Source organism: Stegodyphus dumicola, chromosome 1 (genome assembly GCF_044657685.1).
Source record: "Stegodyphus dumicola isolate Sdum_Otavi_A_Nest chromosome 1, ASM4465768v1".
NCBI lineage: Eukaryota > Metazoa > Arthropoda > Arachnida > Araneae > Eresidae > Stegodyphus > Stegodyphus dumicola.
In genome coordinates, this window is record NC_140768.1 from 6,245,243 (window position 1) to 6,258,752 (window position 13,510).

A 13,510-nucleotide genomic window follows, 5' to 3' on the forward strand; every position below is an offset into this window, starting at 1 on the left:
ACTTGCAGATGAGTTAACTCGTGATGAAACAGCTTATGTATTGCTGAAGGTAATATTTAGTGGCATAGTACATCACGGTTGAAAGGATCTAGTTGTTGTCTTGAGCAAAAGATTAAAGCACAAACTGATAATCAAAATTTGGAATGTTTGAGGACTTATGCTCATGTGACTGCTCCAGTACGAGAAATTGCGTTTCCAAGCAGTCTGGAAAAATTATTGAGAGTCACAGCTTGGAATAAGTTGCCAAGCTCTTACTGCATTGGAAATCCAAAACGTTGAGAAATACCGGATATAATTAGTGCCCAGAGATAACGGTTCTTCGGAGATTCAACAACTAGAGAGGGATAATCCAATAACACCTGATTCAAAGCTTTAGAGCCATATCTAGACAACAGAGGTATTTTGCATGTCAGAGGTCATTTGGAACAAGCAGTATTAATATGATAAAAAGCATCCTATTATGCTGTCAAAGTTCACAGAACTAGTGATATTTAGTGAGCACGTAAAATCATTCCGTTTGGCTTTGTCAGCAAGCCTCCCTCTCCTAGTCGGTGGTACTGGTGTTTTCGCAGAATCCTCGGTTCTGGCTCGTTGATCCGTCGTTGCTACCTTCCTCCGTTTTCGTGCGCTTGTAGCATTACCGGATTGGATTCGCCTTGTCGAAGATTGCTGGATCTGCTTCCGTTTTTGTGTTGGGGGACCCCCAGCTGTGCTTTTGAGCTGGCGGGCTTCTCTCCTGCCCCCTAAAGGCATACAAGTAGTGTTGCTGTTATTAGAAATTAGTAGTGTTCCTGTTATTATAGTGTAAATGAAAGTTATTGCTACTTGCTTTATCTGTAGGAAATATGCAACGAAAACCCTCCGACAACAAACAGGGAAGTTGCCAAAAGATCCCGTTAGTAAAAGTTCACCTTTCACAGTGGTAGGAACTGATTTCAGAGAAGCAGTTGAGAGAGAGACGTTAAAAAATGTTGTGCATATTGACGCCGTCTCAGACATCTCAGTAAAAGGTTTTACTCTATCTCTTCGACGTTTTCTCTCCAGAAGTGGAAGCTCCAAAGTGATCTATTCAGATAACGCAAAATCATTTCGTAGTTTATGTTGAATATTCAAGAGGTTCAAAAGAATTATCATTGATCCAACACTGAAAGACTTTACCAAGTTGGTACTATGCGGTTTTGAGGGCCGTAAAAAATCGCCAAACTATTGTTGATGCTAGTGCTGCCAAAAACTTTTTATTAATATAATTTATATAAAAAAGGCTAAATATGACTGAATGGAAGCATAAGAGTAAATAACTATTTCAGATCATCATTATAATTTATATAAAATTGCTAAACGTAACTGAATGGATGCCTACATGGCTATTTCGCTACCGACTTATCGCTAAAGCATAATTTCATCTTGTTGGTTGTTCAAACTTAATTTTAATTAAGTTTAAGTAATTTTCTATAATGAATGATGCCTTTTCTTTGAAAATATTCTCGGTAAAATATAAGTTTTTTACATTTCTTCAATACTTTGTAGGATATCCTTTATTCTTCAAAACAGCTTGCAGACGACTGGGCATTGACTGAACTAGTTTTTCAGTGTCATCCGACGTAAATTGCGCCCATTCTTCCTGCAATTTACTAATTAGCTCAATTCGCGACGTAATATTGTGTTTTCAAATTCGTTTCTTCAATTTTGCCTACAATTGTTCGATTGGACTGAGGTCTGGTGACTATGGAGGAGTACGCAACTGTCTTGGAGTGTGATAGAGGAAATATTCCTTCACTATTTTAGCTGTATGTTTCGGGTCGTTGTCTTGTTGGAAAATAAAGGTATTAGAAAGGTTTAAATTTCGGGCACTGTCTCGTAGATTTTTCTTCAAAATATCCAGATAAACATACTTATCCATGACTTTGACAATAATGGGAAAATTTCCAACTCCTTTCGACGACATGCAACCTCATACCATCACACCGTCAGCTCCATGTTTGACAGTTGGATTTAAATTTCTCAGATTCAGTTCTGTTCCTGGTTTTCTCCATACAATAGGGTGGCCGTTAACTTTAAATATTGTAAATTTACTTTCATCTGACCAAATTACATTGTTCCAGAAGTCCTGCGAAGAGTTTAAATATGTTTTGGCAAAAGCAATTCTTTTCTTTCTATTTGTCTCGGAAATGTATGCCTTAGACCTAGGTTTGCGTCCATGATAATCGGCCTTTCGCAGCACTTTTCGTACAGTTTCAGGAGAAATTTCCTTGTTGCTAGTTAAAAAAAAAATGTCTTTTGCAATGCTTGCAGCAGAAAGTTTAGGATTTTGTTTAATTAGTAAAAGAATTTTTCTTTCTTCTCTCTGCGTTAGCTTCTTCGGTCTCTCAAATCTTGGTTTTACAGCAAGACTACTAGTGTCAAGATAGTTTTGAATAACTCTTTGCACACTAGACAATGGTTTTCCAATGGTTTTACCAATATAGCGAAGAGTTTTACCTTCATCTCTCAATTTGATAATTAGTTGTCTCGTAACTAAAGGAATCTCTTTATTGGTTGTCATTTTCGTCAAAGAAAATAGAAATAACAAATTCCAATCAACGTGAAATTTGCTTCGGAAGTCAGTGACTTTGAAAGTGTAACCACCTTTGCATTCTCAAGTTTGAAGTTTAAAAATTAGATAAGAAATCTCCCGCCTCCTCCGCGTTGTACACAAACTTTATTGGCTTTCATTTCTGGCCACTTATCTTTTAAAAATTAGTGTGCATAAATTATTAGATATGAAAATATTACAGTTAAATAATTTCAAATTCCCTTTTTGAAACTAAATATTTAAAAAATAAAACTTTAAGAATTTACCCTTTTCGCACCTTAAAATTTGGATTTGATATTACTTTTCTTGATGTACGCAGACTTTATTGACTAACTGTACATGATACAAGAAAAAATGAAAATGTTTCGACGAATTATTTTATAATAGCATGTTTTTTTCATTTGACTTGCATGTGACGCTGTCAGTTCGTCAAAGGTCTTGGGAATGCAAGATCCGAGTGTTTCGGTAACACATGCGCCCTGGGCAAACACCATTTCGAAGAATCTGGTAACTATCTAGGTGTTGGTTCAGCCATTTTTGCCAATGTCAGAAGGTCAGCCACGAATCGTTCCCACAAGTTTAAGCGCCACTTCACGCCGAATAAGAAATAAGATTGTCTCGATAAAACAAGCGTTCTGTCGCTTTTTCCATCGTTGTTTCGTTCGTTTCATCAGCAAGTAATTAACTTATTTTTATCAGTTGTTGTTTATTTTAAACAAGCGCCCTTGTTTTCTCAACAATAATTATCAAATATTTTTACGAATCGTATATAAATGGCGGAATTTAGGTAAACGCGATACAAAAACTGAAAAGAATGAAAAGTCATCTCCGGTATCTAGCACGACCGCAGTTAAATACCAAGAAAAAGAAAATATGACGAATCATATTTGGGATTTCGTTTTACTTCTAATTATGAACGAATTGAAAAGTCGTTATTCTTAATTTGCAAAGACATCTTGGCTACAGAAAGCCGTCAAATTAAAGCGACAGGTCTATACAAAGCATACTGCTCACTGCAAAGAATGCTTTGAAAGGCTTTTGAAATCATCAAATTAGCAAACATCTTGCTTTGAGTTTGTTTTGGCCCACCAGCGGCTCAGCGGTAAAGTCGTTGAACACTGGTAGTTCGGTTCGAGGTTCGAATCCCGCGAACGGGCTGGATGCATGGGCGTTTTCGTGGTTTTCCCCAAGTGTAACGTGTATACGAGCCAGTTTCCCTTAGAAAGCCCTCCACGAAGACTGCCTAAGGGGACCTCCCCTTAGGCAGATAGCCCTCGAAGCTTTGCCATAATCACACACACACACACACACACACACACACTGAGTTTGTTTTGTTTATGTGATTATTGCAAATCCTCGAGGGCTACATGCGTAAGGGGGATAGCCTTTAGACAATTAGACCTTCAGCCTTTACAACTGCCTCGTATACATGTTACACATGGGGAAATCACGAAAACGCCCATGCAGCCAGCCCGTTCGCGGGATTCGAACCTTGGACCGAACTAAGGGCTCTCCCTTCAAGCAGATGGTTCGTCCGCTAAATATCTCGGAGTGATGATTGATGAACGACTTGGCTTTAAAGACCATGTAATTAACCAAGTTACCAAAGCAAATAGAGCTTACATGTCTCTGTATAATCTCATAGGAGGGAAATCTAAACTTAGCTTAAAAATTAAACGTACTCTGTATTTAGCACTTATTAGACCAATTTTGCTTTATGTAGCCCCGGCATGGGACACGGCGTTAAAGACTGAACGAAGGAGAAGTTATCCTCCCGCAAAATAAAATACTAAGAGCGATGGTAAATGCGCCTTGGTATGTTAGAAATACGATTTATGAAGATTTAAGAATTAAACCAATACCGAGCAGATCCTAATGGATGCTCACAACTTTTTTGAGAAAATGGAGAATTCGCCAGTCAATACTTTGAGAGAACTTACGAACTATGATCCCACTGTGGAAAGCGTCGTGAAAAGACCCAGGTCATTTCACCAGAATGTAAAGTGGTAGCTGTAAATATGTATATAGTTTTATCCAACTTATCTCATTTTATTCAAGTATTTAATCAAGCATTTATCCTAGTATTTATCCAAGATTTATTTCCCGTGTTTGTGAATTTGTGTTTACTACTAAGAATATGGACTTAGTGTCTGGACAGGCAAACACTTTTAGTGTTATTTGTACAAAGTGTGAATAATTGAACTCACCACGCCTACCACTGTGGATCCAACCGTATTGGCTAGTACCGGTCACGTGATACTCATACCCTGATTTCTCAAGAATTAGATATTATTATCTCGAATCTTTCACAAAGCAGTTTTATGTTCTTCAGTCAGGACTCAGATGATTTTCATGATTTAAAAAGTGAAATTTTTGCTATTATGTTAATGTACGCCACCTTGACTTGCCACCTTAAAGCTCTGATTGCCTGATGTCCTAGACTCTTATTTTCGCCTTCGGGTGAGTGGCGTGATAGCGCCCTAAATTTTTTCTACAACCGTGAATGGCCGTACGACAAGTTAGAATGATCAGGTTTAAACTCTAAGAAGTTGATGCCTGTAGTGAACGTAAAGCATAAGCAGATGGCCCTTGAGGCTTTGCAACTGGCTTGTATACATGCTACACATGGGGAAACCACGAAAAATGCCCATGCAGCGATCCCGTTCGCGGGATTTGAACCTTGGACCGAACTACCAGCGTTCAGCGACTTAACCGCTCGCCCGCTAGTGGGCCAGTTTGGCTTTGAGAACCTTGTTACTGTGAAGGAAAAGTATTTACTTGCGTCTTATGAAACATCTATTTAATTGCAAAGAAATATAAAAGCCTATTCAGTTGTAGAAAATATAATATTGCCGGCTGCTATTAAGATGGCCGAAATAGTTCATTTCAAAAAGTGCGCGAATGAACTCGATAAAATTTTATTATCTATTGATACTGTTTCAAAACGATTTTCGGAAATTAATGAAGATCAATATCAGCAGCTAAATAACTAGGCACAAAATGAGCCCAAAGTTTGCTATTCAGTGCGATGAATCAACTGTTACCAACAATTATTAGTGTATGTTAAATGGCAACACAATTTTGGCTAAAGCGATGGTCGGTGAAAAAAATTGAATTTCTAGCCAAAGTTTAGGAAAGTGGCAACTAGCCATTACATCGAGATAACTGTAGTGGCTAAAAAAATAGCAGCGGAGTTAGATATTATGCTTCAAGATAGTGTTAAAGAGGTAAACATTAGTAAAATTCGCGCTCTGACCAGTCGTTTGTTTTCTTATCTTTGTAAAGACGTGAGTTCTGAATTCAAAAGCATATTATTACAAGCAGAGTTAAGGTGGCTTTCGAGAAGCCGCAGTTTAAAATATAAAAGTTATTTAAGTTTATTAAAATTAAAAGATGAAGTTCATTTCTTCGAATAAAAATCTGATTTTGCGAATTAATTCCATAATAAGTTGTGGCTACATAAACTGTGTTATTTGAATGACATGTCTGGAGAACTAAATTTATCGCTTCAAGGTAAAAGTTCCAGCATATTCATATTGAAATAAAAATCTGATGTGTACACCACATGACTTCCTTGCACGGAATATTAAATTATACGTATTTTTTCTTGCATTTCATTTACACTTATTGGATTGAATTAAATTTATTTCGTCTATAGCGCATAAACCACAATAGAATAAAAATGCACTCTTTAAAATTCACTATATTTGTTTACCATAGCGATACTCTGGCCCTAGGTTCGCTTAAACAGCGTTAAATTTCATTCTTTTTTTAACTCAGAATGCACAAAATTTATATCATCTTAAGAATTATCTAATCGTTGCAACATATTCTATTCACATATTATAATAAATCTACAACGATGTATAAAAGAAATTAAGCAAACAACAACCTTTTGTACTCTTTTTGTATTAACAACCCCTTGGCATCGCAGCCGAAGTACTGTCTGGGCAGCTGGTTGGAACTCGAAAATTATTTTTTTTTCAAACTTTAAAATGGGCATTTTTGCTATGCATGCCACATTCAGAATGGGCTTTTTTCACGTTAGGTGAAAGTGGTTTAAGTCGCATAATTTTGACAATTTTTTGTCAAAGCCAGTTTGCCTGTGATGGGTCATTTCCGCTTCTAAAAGATGCTTTAGCGTGGTAAGGAGCAAGTTGCTACCTGGAACTTTTTCCCCCAAAATCCTGTTGGTTTAAATTTCCTATGTGTTAAATGAAATGTATTTGTATGATCAAAATTGTGACAGCCTTATTTGATTCATTCAGTGAAGTGTAACTATGCGTTTATAATTTACAATTTATTTTTACTTCCTTGTACGAAGTAAAAAGGAAGTATTGTAATCGCGAAAAGTTTCAGGCAGCATATTTCAACGAAAATATCCATTTTGACCGCTTTCGAATGCAATTTAACGATCTTTTTGCGTGATATCTGTACGTAAGGACAGAATAAAAGACTCTTTTCCTCCAAAAAAATTATAAAACTGCTTTAAAATGAATTCTGAAGAGAATTTTTCGTGGCGTCTGTACGAACGTACGTACGTACCTCAGAACATTGAAATTTCGTATATAGGACTACTATAACATGTAGATGTGCACGTCGTATTTTGGTTGCAATCGGCAGCACCAAACGCATATATTTATATATGTATCTACTCTATTACTCGGCTCAGTAATCTGAGTTTTTTTACTCTTATATGTTTGTAAATTGTACATTGTTTTGCTTTAAAATTGATTGAATTATGTTGTTCTTATCATCCGTTTAAGATTTTTATGCCCTTTAGTAAATCTGTATGCAATATTTTGAGAATTATCAACAATTTTAAAGTTGCTTAAGTGACGCTAAGCCTAATAATTTTTTTGATGGCGGCCATTGCTTGTTTACATTTGAAACAGCAGGATAGTGGATTTGTTGCCAATCTAGAGAAACGTAGCTCCGCAACAACAAAGTTGACGCCTTCATTTATTATTGCGAATTAAATCATGCTTAATCCTTTCTGGAATTTTTTCGAGGAAATAAGTTTTTAAAATTTACTTCGTAATTTTTAATACAGATGTTTCGAGTTTTTATGTATTTTTGCCTTGTTGCGAAGTGAGAACTGAATTTATTGAATGAGAAATACACACTCGTCTGTGAAAAACTGTTTCTTTTTAGTTTTGTTTGCTTAACTTCATTTATACATCGTTCTAGCTGTATTATAGTATTTGAATAGAACATGTGGCAACAATTAGATAATTATTCAAATGATATAAATTTTATGCACTCTGAGTTATAACATGAACGAAATATAATACTGTTAAGTGAACCTAGCGCCAGAGTGTCGCTATGGTAAACAAATAGAGTGAAGTTTAAAGAATGCACTTATTCTATTGTGTTTTATGCGCTGACGGCGAAGTAAATTTAATTCAATCCAATAAGTTTAAACAAAATGCGAGAGAAAAAATGCGTATAATTTAACATTCCGTACAAGAAAGTCATGTGGTGTACACGTCAGATTTTTTAATAATAATATTTAGTCTATTTGAAGTTGTCAATTGCTTATTTTATGCTGCGAAAGACATATAAGTATTAACATTTCATATTTATTTACTCAGTTTAGGCATGCCAGTCATTAACATTTCATATTTATTTACTCAGTTTAGGCATGCCAGTCATTAACATTTCATATTTATTTACTCAGTTTAGGTATGCCAGTCATTAACATTTCATACTTATTTACTCAGTTTAGGTATGCCAGTCATTAACATTTCATACTTATTTACTCAGTTTAGGTATGCCAGTCATTAACATTTCATATTTATTTACTCAGTTTAGGTGTGCCTAGTCATTAACATTTCATATTTATTTACTCAGTTTAGGTATGCCAGTCTCGGGGATAAAATTTTGACCATATTCGCTACATGTGTTGCAATGCTTTCTGGAGTTTGTTCACCTGTACAAATGGTAATTTTTGGAAAAGTCATCGACATATTGGTGAATTACGATGCAGGAAGAAAAAATACATCTAACGTCACTATGTAAGTTACTTGTTGTTTTTATACTGTGTTATATTTTAATAATTATACTGCAACCTAGAACAGAGGCCCACCTCCGGCCGAGCGGTGAAAGCCGCTGAACATTGGTAGTTCGAGTCACGGCGAACGGGCTGGCTGCATGGGCGTGTTTTCGTGGTTTTCCCGATGTGTAACTTGGATACAAGCCAGTTTACCTTAAAAAGGCCTCCACGGGCATCCCTCCCTTTCCGTGCAGTGCCTAAAAGCAGAGCACATAATAAAATTAAAAAAAAAAAAAAACCAGCTGGTGAATCTTTACATTATCGTAACTTGGCGATTTTTTGGCGAACATTTGGTGACCAACCCTGCTACAGCAACCTGCTAGTTTTGTTTTGGACGCCATTTTGTTTTCACGAAGTAAAGGCATGGGTTTTTTTTGTTTTAACTCATCATTTTTTCCAACAATCTGCTAGCCGAATTACGCTTATATTAGCACTTTTATGGAACAAAAATGCTTAATCGTGACGAAGATTAGGTGTGAAATTGGGAAAAAGTGCAGAATCGCAAACTGCTTGCCGCGTTTTTAAGAATTGCACATACACGGTATCCATGTACACGTCGTTCTATTTTCACTTAAAAAACAATATCCCAGAATTGCACAAAAATGGGATTGCGCACACGCTTGACTTTATCCATGTACACATCGACCTATTTTCACTTAAAAAGTCAAAGAAAATTGACAAAAATCCAATTCTTCTTACTTTTATAAAAAGCGCCAAACAAACAAATAAATGGGCGATTCTGCAATTTAGCAGCGAAATTGTTTCCAAGTGCTTATTAGCTAAAATCACGATCGGAATTTTTCTGAAAATGTCACATGGCATGTCTCGTGATCTCTCATTTCTCTGAGACAAAATAATCTGTGATTCGAACTGTGTACTTCTCAGATTATTGCTAATTATTGCTAAAGTCCTAACCTAGTAACCTTACCAAAATGTCGTCAAAATACCTGTTACCATATTCCAAAGAGAAGCCCAAATATTATTAAACTCATTGGATTTGAGTTTCAATACTTTGCGTACAATTTAAATGCACAAGTACGCTTGTTTAAAAAAAAAAAAAAAAAAAAAAAAAAAACCTCAATTTTTGATAAAGGAAAGTTTCGCAGTGCAAGTTTTATGAAACTTCTTAGTTTGCATCTGAAGGAACTGACTGCAAGTCTCCGCCCAGTAAGACACGGAAATTAAAATCATACAACAACGGCCACGTTAATTATGTAAAGGGGCGTGGCAACTGGTGAAGTGATCTTGAATTCAAACTAGTTCCCTCTTTCAAAGCCGCTCACCTCCGTATCATGTCCTTCATTCATTCAAGGTCATAATGCCGCAAGTTTTCATACGGTACTTCACTGCATGCTGCAATTACGCAGTTGCTCTGATAAATAATGTTAAATCAATATGAAGGACACTTTATTACCAATTTCGATTGAAAGTTGCGTTACGTAAGATTCCAATTTCTCCTGTATCAGAGCTTATAAAACTGTGTTCGAGGAAATTAATATTCATCGGAAATATCTTTGCGTATTTACCTCTATATATTTTAAAGAATTTTACCTCTATGTATTTTAAAGAACGTGTGCAGAAGGCAATTTACTGAAATAGAAAAATTCTTCGTTGTTTTCGTATTTTATTGTGATGAAAGCTAAAAAAAAAAAAAAAAAAAAAAAAAAAAAAGGTTGGTTCTTGAAAATGACGTTTGTCAATTTTATTAATGAAGTCAAATGACTTTATTTCCATAAGTGAGAAAGAAGTAAAAAGTCTAATTCTAGTGAAATTATTCAAGTGCCAAAGGGCATCTTATTATAACGTATAATTTTTATTTAAACCGGAATAAAATCAGTTGTGTGAAATTAAAATGTAGGTTTGTTAATAGAAACACTTAGAGCTGATATTTTAAGCCTTTTTGTTAGAAGATTTCTGTGTTTTATACCTTAAATATCCGATATTGAAGGTTAATTGCATTATAAAGTATTGCTCCCTCCTTCGTAATGCGTTGATCTGCACGCTGGATGCGTATTCCAGAGGTCCGTGGTTCGATTCCCGGTGAAGGCGTCGCTTATTTTTCAATCTCTCTTGCATCCAGTTAACCTAGTCCACCAGCGGCCAAGCGGTAAAGTCGCTGAACACTGGTAGTTCGGTCCGAGGTTCGAATCCCGCGAACGGGCTGGCTGTATGAATGTTTTCCCCATGTGTAACGTGTATACGAGCCAGTTTCCCTTAGAAAGTCCTCCATGAAGGCATTCCTCCCTATAGGCAGATAGCCCTCGAGTGCTTTGCCATAATTAAATAATCCAATCCAATCCAAATAGCGTAATGTCTCTACCGTGGCGCTCGAACTAAAAGAGTGGTGGATAATTATTCTCCACATCTAGGATTTGGCGATTGAGTCCCCTAAAACCCCAGTCGTCCTTTAAAAGGGGGAGTATGTAAGGTATTTCTCCCGCCTTCTTAGCATGCATTCGTAATGTGGTGGTCTGTACGCTGGGGGCATATTCCATAGGCCCGTGGTTCGATTCCTGTTGCTGAGTTGTAATCTTTCCTGCTTTAAAAAAATCCAAATGTCATAAAAGCTATATATTAAATATGGAATTAAATCATGCAACAATGTTTTAAACTATGCGTGCAAGGTGGAAACTTGACAGTAAATTTTGTCACAAAACGGATTAAATTATAAAAATATTTGTAGCAACACAAACTTTCTGATTACTATTTCAGAAAGCAGCTATGTCACGTAGTCAGCTGTAAAAAGTTGGAAGTAATTTCTTTTAAAATAAATAAGTTATCAACAGTCTTTCAGCAGTCGCATATTCGAAGGTTGTATGCGTTTTAAGATGTACGAGTTCACTTAACATATATTTCACAAAAACCTTTATAATTACTTTACTTAAAGGCATACAAAGCATTTACTCTTTCTTTTCCGCATGTCTTCGTGTTGCAATTGGAAGCATACTCGACGGGTATTCAAGAAGTCCAAGATTCGATTCCCCGAAGATCATGGTCCCCGCAGATTACATATATTATCCAGAAGTTTCGAGTTCGTAAAGCCAAACTATACCTCTTAATTGCTCGAAACGGTATATTATCTATTGATAACACGTTACTCTGGCCCACCGGAACATGAACTGGACGGTCATACAGGACGAAGTAATTTCAGACCACAAATTAATATCATATGCATTTGTCGCACAGACTGTAGCAATAACAACAAAGCGCTTCAAAACCACAAATAACAGGATCAAAAGATTTGTAAATTCAATCTCCACAGAAGTTCCTTTAATAATAAATGAACTCAAAAATTCCACTAATGAAGTTCAGTTAGATGACTTAACTACGAAACTGACCAAATCAATTCAAGCTTACTGTGAAAAATCCTTTGACATTAAAATTCCTAGTGATATCAAGAAAGTTAACTGGTGGACAACCTCACTTCACTCTGAACGCAATAAAACCAGAGCTTTAACTCTTTCGCATCGAGAGACGACCAAATCTGTTTTCAACAAACATCGAAAACGCCCGTGTTTACGAATTTGTCTTGGAATAGTTTTCCTTTCCCCCTTGCTGCTCTTGGAGGTTTTTCTGCGGTTTCTTCCATTGTGTGCAGTTTCACCTTAGGGCCGGATTGCACCTGCGAACGTCAATAGCTTTCCGTATTTCTCCTTTATTTGCTTCAAAAGAATGATTAACATGTTTTTTAACAACTCGCGAAACCAATGAGCCATACACTAACGTGGAGGGGAAAAAACTAGGTAGAAAATAAACGAGGCGTTGGGTCGGTTTGCCGTTGCCTGAATGAACGGGCGTTACGGGTGACTTCGATGCGAAAGAGTTAAAGAGAAGAATGAAACAAGCAAAAACAGAAGCAGATAGAACTGTAGCGTACATAATTTTCGCCAAACAGAGAGCTTATCAGGTTCAATGTTTCTTCTAACCTTCTTCGGAAACATACAATGACCTGACTAGAACAGAGAGCTTACTAAAGCTATGTTCACTAATTGTAGTAAGTAGACAGGATACAGACGAAGGGTATACAAAACCCTTTATTTTTTTTTCTTTATATACAATGACTTCCGTACTTCGGAATACAATGACCCTCCACTCGGGGTCTAACTTAAAAGATATCAAAATAAAACTAAACTCTAATTTAACTTTAGAATAAGATTGGCCTTATAATAACAGGAAGCGTATGTAGCACAGAGACTGTGAACACTACAATACGTTTAATTTATCAAGAGGATTAAAACCTCTGGCCTGGAAGGCAAAGTAGCAACTGCGTAACTTCTAAGGTAAGCGGCCTGCTTCGAACTCACGGCTTCCTCTCTTCTGCTTGGCAAAAAGGCCACACTTAAATACTTGGCGTTCGCCAGACAACTTTGCATAAACTCCTTCACGCTTATAATTCTGGCCGGAAGTAGAAAATAAGAAGTGATAGTAAAGATTTAAAATAAAATAAACGTTAGTAAAACTTAAGATCCTTACATACTTCCCGCCAGAGTTAATTAGTTTGAAACTGAGGTCTAAAACGACCTTGTTGAAAACTTTTAGCTCTAGAAACTAACGCGAGGCCAACCTTTAACAATCATAACTTAGCTAGAAACTAGAAAATTTTAAAAGAAAGAAATTTGGTACAATAGCAGCTCCCGGAATATACAACAATCTTTTTTCTTTTTCATCTGTACTGCATCAAAACAGGAGCTTTATTCAATTCTGGTTCCTTCCAGAAATATGGAAGGAAAACTAGTTTAATGAAATGTTACAGAATGACATTGCAAATAACATATAGAATATACTTTTCTTAACATTCTTATTTCATTCATGACTATTTTAATTATCTCTCCCCGTGCTCTCTGACATGTGTTGTAAAAACACCAAACACGAATGTGTTTCTG

General features: G+C 36.2%; 1 protein-coding gene across 3 annotated transcripts in view; it reads left to right on the top strand.

Moving 5' to 3' along the window:
* Positions 1-13,510, top strand: part of LOC118192340 (ATP-dependent translocase ABCB1-like) — a 209,882-nt gene that overhangs the window by 25,699 nt on the left and 170,673 nt on the right. For 2 of the 3 annotated variants that reach the window (XM_085812456.1, XM_085812455.1), the window contains exon 3: positions 8,426-8,589. The exons of the other annotated variant lie outside the window; for it this stretch is intronic. In XM_085812456.1, the coding sequence (XP_085668582.1) occupies positions 8,426-8,589 (164 nt within the window). The remainder of the gene's footprint in view (positions 1-8,425; positions 8,590-13,510) is intronic. 3 annotated transcript variants of the gene reach the window in all.